Below are 18,460 nucleotides of genomic sequence, written 5' to 3' on the forward strand. Positions count from 1 at the left end.
CATATTTTCGAATGGCTGAGGCAGCCAGTCAGATCATAAAAGGATGCATCTTAATTAGCGTAATAATCAATATGCAAAGAAACAGTTTTAGCACATTTGGTATTTCAACCACAGCGTATGAATACTTAATCGCAAAGACATTTTCGAAACATTTCTATGCCCTCAGTTTAACTTGAGCAAATAAGAAGTTGATTAATTATAAATGGTGCCATTACAGAAACCTTTCATTTACTTATCAAGCTGAAAACACAGCCCGGGAGAGTAAACACACATAGCCTCCCATACACTCCTCTAAATCTCTATCTGCAATCATAGACCTGGACTGCGTCCCAAATTGCACCCTATTCCCATTATAGTGTACTACTTGGGCTCTGATCAAAAGGAATAGGGTGCCATTTAGGACGCACGCCTGGTTCTAAATCAGAGAGGATCTGGGGAAAGACACCATACATGGCTGATTCTGGCAATGAGAGAGGACGGTTTGTAACTAATAACACAGGATGGAGAGGCTGAGTCGAGACCTAAAAAAAAGATCACGTGTGTAATTCTTACACAGGATCAAAATGGGGCTTAGGTGGTGGGAGTGGCAGAGGCGTGGAAACAAAATGTTGCTGTTTTAAAGCTAGAATCCTTAATTGAAACAATAACAAAGCAGCACCCCACCTCAGTTTTGGTAAAAAGCTGAGGGATGGGCCTGGAAAAATGTAACAACTCTCAAATTCATAGACAGGGGTATAGATTCAAGGACTGACCATCCATGATGTTAAAATTATAGTTTTAAATATGTTTTGAGGCTATACAGTGTTTGATTACATTATTTACAAATATTGGAATAAAACAAGCTTATATTTTGGGTTAGGGTACTCATTCCAGGGTTTTTCTTTATTTTTACTATTTTCTACATTGTAGAATAATAGTGAGGACATCAAAACTATAAAATAGACATGTGGAATCATGTAGTAACTAGGGTTGAAAAGGGTTGGAAACTTTCCGGTAAATTTACAACATTTTTCAGGGAATTTTCCATGGGAAGTTAAGCCCAGGAAATTGGGGAATTTTGCTTAAATTCATCAAAGAAGTTAGCTTATAACAGTGAACCTTTTTTGTGGGATACACATAAGGCAATTCTAGGTCTTGGTTAAACTATCCAATGGAATTGCAACCCTCTGCATAGACAATGCATTCTTCCACCACATGTACAGCTGATTGTCAAGATCTTGCACTCTAATGAGATGCTATTGAGCCCACACTACTACACTGTCTGAGCCAAGGACTACATGCTTTCTGGTAAGTTTTGATTACAATACTGGGTGGGGTGAATATATTTTATATGACATACATGATTTTTTGTTAACTAGTAAATAGTAGCCTACAGCAAAGTGTGTTTAAACAATTTCTGCTAGTTAGTTTTTCTACCATGTGGGTTGTAGCTTGCTTGAGCCTGCTAACTGAGGAGTGTTAATTCACCTGTTTCCATACATGTTTCATTTTAAAACATTTATCTTACAAAGGAGTTGTTTAATCTAACTGCTTAACTATTTATCTGTACATGGAATTGTATTAGTTCTTTTGCTASAATTTTTTTAATAATCTTTACAGGAAATTGCCACAGACACTATGATGTGTGGAGACATTTCACTGCAGCTGACGTAGAAGGAAAAGCTGTGTACATGTGAAAATACTGTGCCAAATCATATGTGAAGAATGCAACAAAGATGCAGAATCATCTGGCCAAGTGCATAAAGTTCCCTCAGTGCTCAGAACGAGCAACCTCTGATTCATCATTTTCAACACGAATAGAAGTAGACACCTTATCGATAGCAACAACTCATGGTCCTCCTGGAATCAGAAGTTTTTTGACTCAATGGAGGAACGTAGTCAGAGAAATGCTGATGAATGTCTTGCTAGAGCTGTGTATGCAACTGGTTCACCAATGTTGCTCACAGGCAATGTGTATTGGAAAAGATTACTGAATGATGCCCAGCATACACCCCTTCAACCAGACATGCTTTATCTACTCATTTGCTGGATGCAGAGCTCATCATCGTTAAAGTGGAGGTCTAGCAAATCATAGAGAAAGCAGACTGTATTGCAATCATCTCTGATGGGTGGTTGAATGTGCGTAGGCAGGGAATAATTAATTAGATAATCTCCACCCCTCAACCAGTATTCTACAAGAGCACAGACACAAGGGACAACAGGCACACCGTTCTCGACATTGCAGATGAGCTGAAGGCAGTCATCAATGACCTTGGACCACAGAAGGTATTTGCACTGGTGACAGACAATGCTGTGAACATGAAGGCTGCTTGGTCTAAAGTGGAGGAGTCCTACCTCACATCACACCTATTGGCTGTGCTGCTCGTGCATTGAATCTGCTCCTCAAGGACATCATGGCACTGAAAACAATGGTTACACTCTTCAAGAGAGCCAAGGAAATGGTTAGGTATGTGAAGGGTCATCAAGTTATAACAGAAATCTACCTCACCAAGCAAAGTGAGAAGAATATGAACACCACATTGAAGCTGCCCAACAACATCTGTTGGGGTGGTGTTGTCATCATGTTTGACAGTCTCCTGGAGGGGAAGGAGTCTCTCCAAGAAATGGCCATATCACAGTCTGCCAATATGGACAGCCCCATCAAGAGGATCCTCTTACCTACAGCAGTAGCCATTGCACAGATTGAGGGAGACAATGCCATATTGTCTGATGTTCAGACTCTGCTTGCAGATGTAAGAGAAGAAATCCGTACTGCCCTGCCCACTTCACTGTTGCTCCAAGCAGAGGAAACTGCAGTTCTGAAATACATCAAAAAGCATGAAGACTTCTGCCTGAAGCCCATACACGCCGAAGCGTACATGTTGGACCCCAAGTATGCTGGCAAGAGCATCCTGTCTGGTGCAGAGATCAACAAGGCCTATGGTGTCATCACTACCGTGTCTCGCCACCTTGGCCTGGATGAGGGCAAGGTTCTTGGCAGTCTGGCGATGTACACTTCCAAGCAAGGGCTTTGGGATGCAACATGGCAGTCGTGCCAACATATCTCATCAGCCACCCGGTGGAAAGGACTTTGTGGATCTGAGGCTCTTTCCCCTGTTGCCTCCATCATCCTCTAAATCCCACCAACATCAGCCGCCTCAGAGCGCAACTGGTCCTTGTTTGGGAACACACACACCAAATCACGCAACAGGCTGACCAATACAAGGGTTGAAAAATTGGTGGCCACCCAAGCAAACTTGAGGCTTTTTGAGCCTGGCAACGAGCCATCCTCAACAAGTTTGGAAAGTGACATTGAAGATGAGGCCTTAGAGTCTGATGTTCAAGAGGTGGACATTGAGGACGTCCAGGGAGAAGAGATGGAAGCCTGAGACGAAGACAACCAAAGCTTTAGTTTCTAGACTATCATTTTACAGATGTTGAAAACGTTTTTGGAAGATGTGATGGATCATTGGGGTTCATTCAATATTCCCTTTCTTTTGTTGTTCAGTGAAATCATCCCATGGGAAGTCAATTCATTTAATTAAAGATCAAGTCGTAACAATGTTTTTAAATGTTATTTCTATTGGAAGGATTTAATAATTTGCAATTGTGTCTACTTATGATAAGGTAAAAGGTTTATGTTTCTGTCTCCATATGATATGGTAAATATATCCAATGCAAAAAACATCTACATTTAAATGGTATTAATATTAGTTTGCATATATTTCCATTAATTCCCATATATTCCCCACGGAAAGTTTCCACCCCTGAATATTCCCCAAAATGTGCAACCCTAGTAGTAACCCAAAAATTGCTAAACAACAAAAAATATATTTTATATTTGAGATTCTTCAAAGTAGCCACCCTTTGCCTTGATGACATTTTTACACAATCTTGGCATCTCTCAACCACTAATATATGTGTCACGTCTACTCCCGCTCCTCCCCTATTCTCGTTACAATATATCCAAAAATGGATATAGAAATGGTTGAATTATAGTTGAAAACAAATTTCCTGCAATTCTACATATTTTGCCATGGGGCAGAGTGAAAATGTTACAATTTTAAAGCTAATACTCCTGAATGCATAATTTTTATTTGGGTGATTGTTACTTCTCCAAGATGATCTATTTACAATTATATAGATCCATTATCTTTTTTACAGATGGCCCACCCAAGACTTTTCTCTGCAGAAAAAACTTTGTTACAATACTATCTATCAGTTAGCTTTCTTTGTAAGATTCCAGACACTCCGATTGAAATATATACACTTTAGTAATGCAAACTTGTTTAAGCCCAATTCACTTCCGCCATGGTGCACCTGCTTCTAGCCTTCTACCGTCACCACTGCCCTGCCTCGCACAACAAACCTGAGGCGGCAGGTAGCCTAGTGGTTAGAGAGGTGAGCCAGCGGCTGGAGGATTGCCAAGTCAAATCCCGGGTCAGAGAGGAAAAAGCTGTTGAGAAGTGAGCTGGCAACCGGAGGGTTGCTGGTATCAAATCCTAGATGACATTGCCTGCTTTTGTGCCCTTGAACAAAGCACTTAACCCCCCACAACAGGCACCCAGTGTGGCAGACCCCCGTACCTCTCCAAAACCTGTATGTGTATCATTTGCAGGGGTTGGGCTAAAGTAATCTTAAGAGAGAGAATGACAGAACTATTTTGTCAAGTTGAGTGGTGTAATGTTCAGACAGGTAGTATTCAGATGGCTTTAATGGTGTGGCTGAAGGCTGCGACGGCTGCTCCTCCTCCCCTTGCCTGTAGCTTAGCCTTAGGCAAACCCCCTGTCCATCAGCTGGGCTGACAGGGAGGGGAATCAAAACCTCCCCATGGGTCTGCTGCAGTGCAGTCCTGACATCCCGCCAGAAGGCGTAGCCGTGGAGGGGCAGCAGCCCACTGAGAGTGTGTCCTAAAATAGCACCCTATTACCAATATGGAATCTGGCCAAAAGTAGTGCACTATATAGGGAATAGGGTGCCATTTGGGACGCAGCCTGAGATTATATGGTGATGAGGCTTTGATGCTGTGCAACAAAGCCTCTGAGGCCCGTGATGGGAGAGACTGTCATCCATATCCATCGTCAATCACTGTCTCAGGTAGAGAGGGGCATCAAAGAGAGGGGCTTTATGTAAGTCATTACTATACTGAACAAAAATATAAATGCAACAATTTCAAAGATTTTACTGAGTTACATTTCACATGAGGAAATCAGTCAATTGAAATAAATGCATTAGGCCCTAATCTATGGATTTCACACGACAGGGAATACAGATATGCATCTGTTGGTCACAGATACCCCTCCAAAATGGGCCTCATGACCTCGTCACAGTATTTTTGTGCATTCAAATTGCCATCGAGAAAATGCAATTGTCCGTAGCTTATGCTTACCAAAACCCCAACGCCACCATGGGGAATTCTGTTCACAATGTTGACATCAGCAAACTGCTCGCGCACACAACGCCATACACGTGGTCTGTGGTTGTGAGAATGTACTGCCAAATTCTCTAAAATGACATTGGAGGCGGCTTAAGGTAGAGAAATTAACATTAAACTCTGGCACAAGGTGCACCTGTGTAATGAACATGCTGTTTAATCAGATCTTTAATTTCAGCTCATGAAATATGGGACCAACACTTTACATGTTGCATTTGTATTTTTGTTCAGTGTACTACTGTGGAATATGGAGACATGTCAGTCAGTGAGTATTTGCTTCTGGTTTAAAGAAGTGTGTCCTTTATGGCTGTGTCCTTCATCCCAATAATAAATACACTCCTTCACTACTTCCCACAAACCTAAAAGTATTGGATTGGTGAAGGCATGGGCTAGAGTTTCCACCATGTTTCTTACACCAGTCATTTCCTTGAAATGAAAGGAACAAGTGGACACTTGGGAGGAAGGACAGATAATTGGAAACATGTAGCATATGTTCGCGAATGAAAACAATCTACAGTCATACAACCCAGCTAGCACATAACATTCTGAGAACCATGTGTTTCTTAGAGCTTGGTGAGAGCGTGGTTGTCCTATGGTTATTTTGCATACAACCTTCCCACAACTTTCTGAGAATGGTGCAGGATAGTTGCTTGGCTTTGGAACATTCTCAGCACATTTATAGAACTTGACAAAAAACATTATTTTCTTGGTATTTCATTACTTTAACATGTTTTTAGAAATTTTAGCAAATGTATTGAAATTTAAAATGCAAAAATATCCAATTTAAATAAGTATTTGCTATGACACTCCAAATTGAGCTCAGGTACATCCAATTTCCTTTGATACAACTTGATTGGAGTCCACCTGTGGCCAATTCAATTGTTTGGACATGATTTAGAAAGAAACATACCTGTCTATATAATGTCCCACAGTTAACAGTGTATGTCAGAGTAGAAACTATACCAAGGAACTATCCGTAGATCTCAGAGAGAGAATTGTGGTGAGGCATATATCTAGGGAAGGGTATAAAACCATTTCTCGTGTTGACAGTTTCCAAGAGCACATTGGGAAATACGGAACTACCCAGACTCTGCCTAGAGCTGGTTGTCCGAACAAACTGAGCAACCGGGCAAGAAGGACCGTGGTCAGAGAGGTGACCAATGACCACTCTGAATGAACTTACAGAGTTCCTTGGCTGAGATGGGAGAACCTGTCAGAAGRACAACGGTCTCTACAGCACCATTCTGGGCTTTATGGGAGAGTGGTCAGAAGGAAGCCACTTCTGAGAAAAAGGCACATGGCAGCACGCCTGGGGTTTGCAAAAATGCACAGGAAAGAGTCTGAGATAAGGCAAAAGACTCTGCGGTCTGATGAGAAAGAAAAGTAACTCTTTGGCCAAATGGCAAAGCACTATGTCTGGAGAAAGACGGGTGATAAACTGTGCCTGGTTAACATCATCCCTACCGTGAAGCATGGTGGTGGCAGCATCATGCTATGGGGATGCTTTTTAGGAAGGGACTGGGAGACTGGTAAGGATAGAAGGAACAATTAATGGAGCCAAATACAAGCAAATCCTTGATGAGAACCTGCTTGAGTGCAAACGACCAGTCCCAACAGGTCAATGACCTTTAGCATACAGCCAAAGCAATGCTGGAATGGCTTCAGAACAAGAATGTAAAAGTCATTGAATGGCCCAGCCAAAACACAGACTTGAATCCCATTGAAAATCTGTGGAAACACTTGAAGATTGCTGTTCAACGCCATTCCCTATCTAACTTAATAGAGCTTGAGAAAATCTGTAAGGAAGAATGGGAGAAAATCCCTAAATCCAGATGTGCAAGATGACTCAAAGCTGTAAACGCCGTCAAAGGTGTTTCTACAAAGTATTGACTCAGGGGTGTGAACACTTACGTAAATTAGATTTCTGTATTTCATTTTCAATACATTTGCAAAAATATCTAAAAACATTTTTCACTTCGTCATTATGGGATATTGTGTGTAGATGGGTGACAAATTCCATGGATAGAGAACAGAAGATTCTAAGTTTGAATTTCACTGATGCTGTGTCACAATGATTAATGCCTAAGGACATTTATTTCCATTTGTCCAATCTGTGCTTGGAGTTAAAAAAAAGTTAACCCCAAATAAGCTAAAAATCTTATTGAAACAAAAACCTCCAAATAACCTATTTTTATTTTTTGACCCCTTTTTCTCTCCTATCCAATTGGTAGTTACAGTCTTGTTCCATCACTGCAACTCCCGTACGGACTCGGGAGAGGAGCAGGTCGAGTGCCATGCATCTTCCGAAACACGACCTGCCGCACTGCTTCTTGACACACTGCTCCCTTAGCCAGGAACCCAGCCACACAAATGTGTCGGAGGAAACACTGTGCAACTGGCGACCGTGTCAGCGTGCATGCGCCCAGCCACAGGAGTCGCTAGAGCGCAATGGGACATGGACATCCTGGCCGGGCAAAACCCTCCCCTAACCTAGACAATGCTGGGCCAATTGTGCGCCACCTCATGTGTCTCCCAGTCGCTGCTGGCTGCAACACAGCCTGGGAACGAACCAGGGTCTGTAGTGACGCATTTAGCACTGCGATGCAGTGCCTTAGACCGCTGCGCCACTCGGGAGGCCCCCAACCGATCATTTCTCTTCTCAGAGTCTTAGTGAAACCTCCCAGGAACACTTTCAAGGAACCAGAGTGAAACTTTCTCAGAACATCCCTTCAAACTAAAAATGAAAGTTCCCAGAATATTTTAAAAACATAGTTTTACCGGTCAGGAAACGTATGGTTTCATTCCCACAACCAATGTGAATCCAAAAACATACTTTCCCACAACTTCCAAGGAACCAAATGTACTAGCTGGGAGTGGTCTTCTCACCTTGGTCAAATACGTCCACATGCGGTTGGTCGGCATCAATGACCTTCAGGCAGTTGCGGTAGGTCTTGCGAAGGGCGTGAACCTCGCGATGGTGCTGCATCAGCTGGGCGACAAGCTGCTTTTCTGACACGGCCTTCAGGCGCTCTAACCGCTGCACCACTTCCTTGTCCTCGGGCCAAATGAACGTGACGTGGTACACATCTACACAGGTAATACAGAGAAGATCAGGGTATGTATTCATCAAGTGTCTCAGAGTAAGAGTGCTGATCTAGTTTCAGGTCTCTCCTATCCATGTAACCAAATTTACTATGATCTGAAAGGCAGACTGAACCTAGCACTCCTACCCTGAGACACTTTATGAATACAAGCCCTGATGGCCCCATGACAGGGAGGTTGGGATCTATTTATCTCTTCTTGTTCATAGACTTCATGTTCTAGATATCTCCCCCACTGTAAAATATCCACAGATTTTTTTTGAAAGGAAACACCAACATAAAGTGGATAATATAGCCTACCGTTCAAAAGTTTGGGGTCACTAAGAAATGTCCTTGTTTTTGAAAGAAAAGCACATCTTTTTGTCCATTAAAATAACATCAAATTGATCAGAAATACAGTGTAAACATTGTAAATGACAATTGACGCTGGAAACGGCTGATTTTTTATGGAATAGGCATATAGAGACCCATTATCAGCAACCATCACTCCTGTGTTCCAATGGCATGTTGTGTTAGCAAATTCAAGTTTATCATTTTAAAAGGCTAATTGATCATTAGAAAATCCTTTTGCAATTATGTTAGCACAGCTGAAAACCGTTGTGCTAATTAAAGAAGCAATACAACTGGCCTTCTTTAGACTAGTTGAGTATCTGGAGCATCAGCATTTGTGGGTTCAATTACAGGCTCAAAATGCCCAAAAACAAATAACTTTCTTCTGAAACTCATCAGTCTATTCTTCTTCTGAGAAATTAGTTGATTTTTTTTTAAATTGAGTTTATTTAGGAAATATTTTTTAAACTCTATTTTCTTAAAACTGCATTGTTGGTTAAGGGCTTGTAAGTAAGCATTTCACGGTAAGGTCTACACCTGTTGTATTCGGCACATTTGATTTGATGAATAGGGCGTTTGGCCACCACGAGCCAGAACAGCTTCAATACACCTTGGCATAGATTCTACAAGTGCCTGGTACTCTATTGGAGGGACAAGACACCATTCTTTCAAGAGACATTCTATAATTTGGTGTTTTGTTGATGGTGGTGGAAAAGGTTGTATGAGGTGGCTGCCCCAGAAACTCCCAAAAGTGTTCAATTGGGTTGAGATCTGGTGACTGAGTGGCAGGAGATGGCATATGGTTTACATCGTTTTCATGCTCATCAAACCATTCAGTGACCACTCCTGCCCTGTGGATGGTGGCATTGTCATCCTCTGGGGGAATAGCCATGGTAGCCAGAATAATGACCTGCCCAGCATTTTTATACATGACCCTAAGCATGATGGGATGTTAATTGCTTAATTAACTCAGGAACCACACCTGTGTGGAAGCACCTGCTTTCAATACACTTTGTATTCCTCATTTACTCAAGTGTTGCAATTATTTTGGCAATTACCTGTATATCCTCATTGTACATCAGCCTGTACTCCAGAGTTCTATGTTTACTGTATATTGACTTTGACAATTCACTCAGTCACATTTTGGGTATCTGTAAATGTACTAGGCGAATAAAGTAATTCTGATAATGTTTATTTACACAGGTACCAATAATTTCGTCACGTTGACAAACAAATTCTGTATGAGTGAAAAATAAAACGTGTAAGTATTTGGACAGCTTTGAAAAAAACTGCGAGCTCATTTGCACAATGCATGTAATTCTACTGACAAAGGCAAAATGAGACGTCGGCACAATGAAAAGAGAGATTGCAATTATTTTGATCGAGTACATCCTCACCATAACAAACCAACCTATTGGGAGCTGAGACTTTTGTTAATTATAGCACGGCTTTGCTATACTCTAAGGACTTGTTCTCCTGGAGAGCTATGGTGGGGATTCAAAGAAATCAAATCTTATTTGTCACATGCGCTGAACACAACAGGTGTAAACTTTACAGTAAAATGCTTACTTACAAGGCCAACACTTCACTTCAAGAAATAGAATTAAGAAAATATTATTAACTAAAGTAAAAAAAATAATTAAAAGTAACACAATAAAATATCAATAGCGAGGCTATACAGGGGATTCCAGTACTGAGTCAATGTGCGAGGGTATAGGTTAGTCAAGGTAATTTGTACATGTAGGTAGGGGTAAAGTGACTATGCATAGATAATAAACAGCGAGAAGCAGCAGTGTAAAATCAATGTAAATAGTCCGGGTGGCCATTTTAATAATTGTTCAGCAGTCTTATGGCTTGGGGGTAGAAGCTGTTAAGGAGCCTTTTGGACCTAGACTTGGCGCTCCGGTACCGCTTGCCGTGCGGTAGCAGAGATAAGTCTATGACTTTGGTGACTGGAGTCTTTTGAGATTTTTTAGGGCCTTCCTCTGACCGCCTATTATATAAGTCCTGGATGTCAGGAAGCTTGGCCCCAGTGATGTACTGGACCGTACGCACTACCCTCTGTAGCGCCTTACAGTCGGATACCGAGCAGTTGCCATACCAGGCGGTGATGCAACTGGTCAGGAAGCTCTCGATGGTGCAGCTGTAGAACTTTTTGAGGATCTGAGGACCCATGCCAAACCTTTTCAGTCTCCTGAGGGGGAAAAGTTGTTGTCGTGCCCTCTTCACAACTGTCTTGGTGTGTTTGGACCATGAACGTTTGTTGGTGATGTGGACACCAAGGAACTTGAAGCTCTCAACCTACTCCACTGCAGCCCCGTCGCGGAGAATGGATGTGTGCTCGGCCCTCCTTTTCTTGTAGTCCACTATCAGCTCATTTGTCTTGCTCACATTGAGGGAGAGGTTCTTGTCCTGGCACCACACTGCCAGGTCTCTGACCTCCTCCCTATAGGCTGTCTCATCATTGTCAGTGATCAGGCCTACTACCACTGTTGTGTCATCAGCAAACTTAATGATGGTGTTGGAGTCGTGCTTGGCCACGCAGTTGTGGGTGAACAGGGAGTACAGGAGGACCTAAGCACGCACCCCTGAGGGGCTCCAGTGTTGAGGATGTGTTGTTGCCTACCCTTACCACCTGGGGGTCCAGGATCCAGTTGCAGAGGGGGGTGTTAGTACCGGGGTCCTTAGCTTAGTGATGTGCTTTGTGGGCACTAAGGTGTTGAACGCTGAGCTGTAGTCAACGAACAGCATTCTCACATAGGTGTTCCTTTTGTCCAGGTGGGAATGGCCAGTGTGGAGTGAGATTGAATCATCTGTGGATCTGTTGGTGCGGTATGCAAATTGGAGTGAGTCTAGGGTTTCTGGGATGATGGTGTTGATGTGAGTCATGACCAGCCTTTCAAAGCACATCATGGCTACCGACTTGAGTGCTACAGGGCGGTAGTCATTTAGGCAGGTTACCTTCGCTATGGTGGTCTGTTTGAAACATGTAGGTATTACAGACTCGGTCAGGGAAAGGTTGAAAATGTCAGTTAAGACACTTGCCAGTTGGTCCGCATATGTTCCGAGTACACATCCTGGTAATCCGTCTGGCCCTGCGGCCTTGTGAGTGTTGAGCTGTTTAAAGGTCTTGCTCACATCGGCTACGGAGAGCGTGGTCACACAGTCGTCTGGAACAGCTGGTGCTCTCATGCATACTTTAGTGTTGCTTGCCTCAAAGCGGGCATAAAAGGCATTTAGCTCGTCTGGTAGACTCGCGTTACTGGGCAACTCGCGGTAGTCTGTAACAATTTGCAAGCCCTGCCACATCCGACGAGCATCAGAGCCGGTGTAGTAGGATTCAATCTTAGTCCTGTATTGACGCTTTGCCACTTTAATGGTTTGTCTGAGGGCATAGCGGGATTTCTTATAAGCGTCCGGATTAGTGTCCCGCTCCTTGAAACCCAGGTTCAATATGGATGTGGGTTTGTGGTTATGATGTGAATTATAAAAAAGGAATGTCTCTCTGTATCACTTTCACCCCCCTCCCCTTGGTAGAATCGGGCACTCTGGAATACATCTCCAGTGTTCTCCATCTCCACGTCATCTTACCTCCTGTAACAGGGTCTATTCTCTTGCCCTGACTCCGTTCAATCAGTACTGCATCGGGTGCCTCCAGCAACACTGACAGAGAACACACACATAAACAGTTCCTTCAATACACACACACTCACACAAATGCATGCACGTACAAACACAAACGCAACATGGAAATAACCAAACATAAATGTATAACTGGGGTAAACTGAGGCACTAACCAACATGATTTGGGGCAACTCCAGCCTCCTGTAGGGACAGGGCCTCCTCTCGTGTCTGAGGTATCCCCTCCAACACCCAACCCTGAACACAGAACAAACAACACAAGCACTAAACAACGTGGCTCAAACTGGGGTCAAAAGACTAACAGATTTCTCATATAGGACATGATGGGGCAGTTTCCTGAAGACAGATTAAGCCTACTCCCAGACTATAAAAGCAAACTCAGTGGAGAATCTACATCAAACATTTTTTCCAGGACTAGGCTTAATCTGTGTCCAGGAAACAGCCCCCAGATGTATTATTTATCATATGTATAATTATATAAATTATAAAGTATAGTTCTTCTGATGGGGTGGTTTTCTTTTCTCCTGAGATGACACAAAAATCCAAAAATGATTCTGGAGATGATCATTGCCTGATCGACAAGGTTAGCTCTGTGGGACTAAACGACAAGGTTAGCTCTGTGCCCTGTGCTCAATAATTTAAAGAAATAGAATTACTTACTTAGAAATATAATTACTATGTTTAAAAACATCTCTACAATGGCATATGACCTTACACAGTAATATGATTACAATGAAATGCATTTCTACTCCACCCTATTTCTATCCAGTAGCCTATTTTTTTATATTCATCACTTCCTTTAAACTGTCCCATTCTCTCACTGTGATAAATAGCTGGTTGTTTAAAGATTTAGACGTGGTCTCTTTATAATGCAGTTAAACCAAGTCCCTGACAGACCTTAAGAGACAATAACTCTATGAATAAATATCTGTACAAACAGGGAGAGGAAAACAATTGCCACTTCAAGTAGTGATTCAATAGGTGGGTTAAATTCCTAAACCTTGAAAATGTGGCTAATTATCCAGTTCCTTCCCCCAATTTGCCATAAAAATAAACATAAGAAGAAATAGGCTGATGAGCGTTCATAAAATCATCATTTATTCTGCGGATTTTATGAACGCACCCTAAAAACGACTGGGTAAAGTGGTAACCACTGTACATGGTTGCAAATGAAAGTGTGTAGTTAGTAAGGTATAGATAGAGAAGTAACAGAGCCCATACAAACAGCAGGTCCAATGAGAAATAGTGGAGAACAGGAAAGATGTCAGTCTCCAGCCAGACCAGGCCAGCTCCTATTAATACCGTTCTACCTCTCCACCACTCCCTCCCAGGGGAGACTAGGCCAGGGATGTGGAAAGGCAGGGGGAGTCCCTCCCAGCCAGGCCCCAAAAGCTCAGGCCTGATTGAAATTCTAATGAGCTACGTCAAAACAACAACACCCCCAACTCCCTCCCCCCTCTCCCCAGCACACTCCTCCTCCCTGCCTCCACCACTGGGGTCCCACACAGTGGCTCCCTCCATTCCGTTTCATCCCTACATCAAAAGGGCTCAGTGTTCAGACAGAACCCCAGGACCACAACATCTGCAGTGGGGAGGAGGGAGGCGGGGATGTATCACAGGATGGACACGCATGAAGCAGATGTCACGGGGCGCTCAACAGCAGGCTGGGGGGGACGATGTGGGGGAGTGTAGGGGAGCAGTGCTCGACAAGCCGGAGAGAGACCTTTGCAGTCTGCTGTGCTCCGTGCACAAAATAGTCCATGGCCCTGGCGCGAAGGCTCGCTAACAAGGTCCTTTTGACAGTACAATCAGCCAATTAGTCACCCTGCTGCTAATCAGATAATCATTGTCTGTGTGTTTTTGTTACTAAGGAGCCATGTCCTGCACGGGACATGTCCCCTAGGAGCTATGCTAGTTCCATTGTGCACTGGAGGCTTTGTATATCTATCTATCTATCTATCTATCTATCTATCTATCTATCTATCTATCTATCTATCTATCTATCTATCTATCTATCTATCTATCTACTATAGGATAGCAATGTGGCACCAATTAAAAGGCACTTAGTGCAAAACTAGATACTACAGTGTGGTTATTACTGTAATTACCCTACAATGTTACACCAAATCAAAGCTCAATCTAAAAATGGATCTTGAATATTTGGCAATGGAAAATATCTAAAGCTCACCACATTTGATGAACCAACATTCAATGTTGAGGAAACATTATAATTACTGTACTATATGTTACTAAAATAGATCATTTTAAGTACATTGGATCAAAACTTTACTTAATGGGCAATTCAATCTACACTATCAAAACAAAAATCTATAACATTGTTACAAACAACCATTGTTGTAATCAGCCTTAATCCTAATCTTTCAGAGACAGCGTAATCCTTAAATGTTTTCACCATTATGTAATATCATAATAGTACAATGGGGTAATGCCTTTAAAATGACAAATACATTTTATTGCTATACTAAAATGTAAATATGTTAAGCATAGATTAATAAATTATGAGATACTTCATGGGTAAAGATATTAAATTTAGCAGGTCAGACTTTTATACTCTTTGTAATTCCAAGCACTTTGCAATTGCATTGTATCGTACGAACTGTGCTATGCAAATAAAGTTTGATTTCAAGAGCGGTGCTCTGATTGCGCTTTGCTTGTTTTGTTGAACATTCCGTTTTTAGGGTGTTTAAATAATAGCCTAGATCCCATCTTGGGTTAATATTTTTAAAGTTTAGCACATACTGTATAAACCGTTTTCAAAAAAATTGACAAAAAAATTAGGCTTATTCTTAGTATTTATCTGTAAAAGGTGCTTGTTAATAACACATTGGCAAACTTCACAATCTAAATATATATTTTATACGATATCAAATTAACAAACCTAAATCTAGAAATGCACTTAATGAATTTATGTTAATGCAGGCATGATTCACAGAATCCAAGCTGAATATTTACCATTTCTTTTAGATATATAAACAGACTTTCACACAATTTATAGGTGAAAAATAATACTAGAGGTCACTGACGGACCAGCCTCTCTCCCCCCCAGCCCCCGCAAGGTGGGGGGCCCATGCGCCTGTCATCGATGTCTATTTTTATAAATATTTCTATAAATAATTTTGACAGTAACCCTTCAAAAAAGAAGCATTTTTAATTTCTATATGTACTAAGAAGCTCAGTGTTTGTTTCTTGGGCTTCAGGAATGTGACTGAAAAAGTGCTCCAGGCCTTGAAAAACACCAAATGAAAGTAAAGGGGATATCAATGAACAAATGCCGTGGTCAAGGCTACAACAGTGCCAGTGCAATGATTGGAGCTTACTCAGGTATTCAAAAGCACATATCAGACCGAGAGCCTAATGCTTCTTAGGTAGTTATGGTAGTTTATGAGTTTAAGTTTAGAAAACGATCTCCCCGCAGAAGCGTCAGTTACAGGGATATTTAATTCCGTAGCATCATCAGGGAAACTAGGCTGAAGGGAGTGTTGCTTCAAATACAGCAGTTCTGCAACATCTTTCATTGAGCCTATCATTCTCCTTAACTGCTGGCCTCAACACATTACGGAAAGAGATTAACTGTATAGGAAGCTCTGGGGAAAGGTCATTTGGATACTGGACGGCCAATAAATTGGCATATGCAAACAGATTACCATCTTTAGTGGACAACAGTTCTTGAGAGCTTGAACAAAGAAAGCGGTTTGCGATTTTGCTCATACTGGCGAACCGGCGTTTGAGTTGTGTGGTTGCAATATCAACAGTCCTTTATCTCTGGTACATCTTGGCATACATCATTCAAGACTAAGTTTAAATTGTGTGCAGCGAAATGGACATATAATGCACAATGTCTCAGGAAGCACTGTCTGGGTTGGCAATACTCTATAAAAAAAAACAGTTGGGTCCGCAACCTGGACCTACAGGACATGGTGAAAACATTTCTACACAAAAAAGTAATTTTAATAAAAAAGTTTATAAATAGCAGCTAAATATGGTATATAGTTACAGATAGTACAATGCATAATGGAAGGGGAAAAAATTAGGATGGACTGTATTATTTGCCATTCATAGACTGCTTTTACAACTTTTTATTAAAGTTGGGAGAGAGCACGAGTACGACTCATGTCATGCAGGTTCATCTAGTCTATACAGGACTGTTGTATATTCTAAAACATCAATTGGTAGCTACACAGTGTATAGCTTTGTGAAATGTTAGGCTTCGGGCGAACTTGGACCTTGCGGGGTTCCAGAGAAACTGCGTTACACCAGTGCTAGAGGTCTAGAGTGACAGAGCTCTTTGATACAGCCGTGTGGCTTGTATCTCTTTTCACAGAGTTCAACCTCTTCTAAATCAGCAGGAGTACTGCACTAATTCAGTTGTTATTCCACTTCCACTTCGTTCATTATTACGCTTCCATCCACTTTTCCCTTCTATGATTTCCCTGCAGATTACAAGTCGAAAGTTTTACAAACAGCCTCAAGAGAACAAAGAGTAAAAAAGAGACTGAACCCGAGCGACCTAGATTAGGTATGATTAACGTTCCACAATCGCTTTAATTTGAGAGAAAAAAACAGAGAGAGAGAGAGCACACGAAAAACAGCCGATAACGAGTGGAGCTGCAATTAAGCAGACAGGCCTTGACTTCAGTTGTAATGCAACGTGTCAATCACTCTGTCGCTACTCCATTTTTGTGCGCGAGATGAAGGAGTGCCTTTGTGTGACAGAGAGACTCCAATCCGATGCAGATCTGGTAAAGCTGCAACAGTACTGCTTTGTTGCCTGCGACAGAGAACTAGCCCTGGTTCCTGACTGAATTCTCAGCCGTTTATGCAGATGTACAGGAAAATAATTAAACAAATGAATAAACACCATCAGACATTTAGCCTAAAGGGATAAACAGCCATTACGAAATTTAAAGAAAAAATGAATCACAAACTACAACACTTAAAAGGCGAAAGTTAAAGGATGCCAAGCGAAAAAGTAATGTATTCAGCCTAAGCAAAGTTTACAAGAAAAAAATTGCATTTTTTTCCTATTTCATATTTTTCCACACCACTACAGGGAAAACTGACACTTCAGAGATAAGATACCCATCACAAGAATGGCTGCTGTGTGTTTGATAGTGAGCTTATTGACTGTGTGATAGAGACAGTGTCAGGATTAGAGGGCCTAGGTTTGGGGGTATGGCTGACTCTGTTGTGGGTTACCCATGTCACATTAGAGAGGAGAACACAGACTGGTGGAGGCGGGTGACAGGTGTGTGATGAGGGTTTTGCTCAAAGAGTCATCATGTTCTATCACAAGAGGCCCAAATCCCCCTGGGAGGAAGGGGCCGATCCGCTGGGAATGGAGCTGTACACTGGTGTAATTCACATCATTAAGTAAACACATCAAATGAGAAGGGCTAGATAATATACAGGTATTTGTTACTATTAGCATTTACTGATCCGTTAAAATTCTGTTTATTTCCAAGTTTATTTCCATAGGCATGTCTAACTGTTGTAATTGAAAGTGACAGACCGAGAAGTACGAGGGGTATGGAAGCCTACACATCTCACATTAGAACTCAGCATCGCTCTATTGATCTTTTCCCATGCCTGGTAACTCATACAAGTATTTTTGGAACTGCACAATCTCATGGACTAGCTACATGTAACTACCAAAATAAAGGAAACACCTACATAAACCAACTGGCCAAAAACTTGTTGAATCAACGTTTTTTCACGTCATTTCAACCCCAAACACCGACAGTATGTGATGACATGGAATCAACGTGGAAAGCTAATTGGATTTGCAAAAAGTCATCAACGTAAGGGCATTGCGTATTTTTCTCACCTGGACTTTTTACCTAAATCCAATGATGTGAATTTTCTGGGTTGATTTCACATTGAATTCACTTTAGTTGACAACTTAACCAAATGTAAATCAAAACTAGACATTGAACTGACGTTTGTGCCCAATGTG

The 18,460-nt window shown here is 41.8% G+C and overlaps 1 protein-coding gene across 4 annotated transcripts in view; it reads right to left on the reverse strand.

Annotated features, from left to right (window-relative positions):
- Nucleotides 1–18,460, reverse strand: part of ak8 (adenylate kinase 8) — a 71,472-nt gene that overhangs the window by 37,092 nt on the left and 15,920 nt on the right. For 3 of the 4 annotated variants that reach the window (XM_024002645.2, XM_024002646.2, XM_024002647.2), the window contains 3 exons: nt 12,642–12,723; nt 12,436–12,507; nt 8,300–8,500 (listed from right to left, as the gene is read on the reverse strand). In XM_024002645.2, coding sequence (XP_023858413.1) covers nt 8,300–8,500; nt 12,436–12,507; nt 12,642–12,723 — 355 coding nt within the window. The remainder of the gene's footprint in view (nt 1–8,299; nt 8,501–12,435; nt 12,508–12,641; nt 12,724–18,460) is intronic. The other variant, XM_024002649.2, reaches the window with a different exon arrangement.

This window comes from Salvelinus sp. IW2-2015, linkage group LG15 (assembly GCF_002910315.2).
Source record: "Salvelinus sp. IW2-2015 linkage group LG15, ASM291031v2, whole genome shotgun sequence".
In the NCBI taxonomy this organism is placed as follows: Eukaryota; Metazoa; Chordata; class Actinopteri; order Salmoniformes; family Salmonidae; genus Salvelinus; species Salvelinus sp. IW2-2015.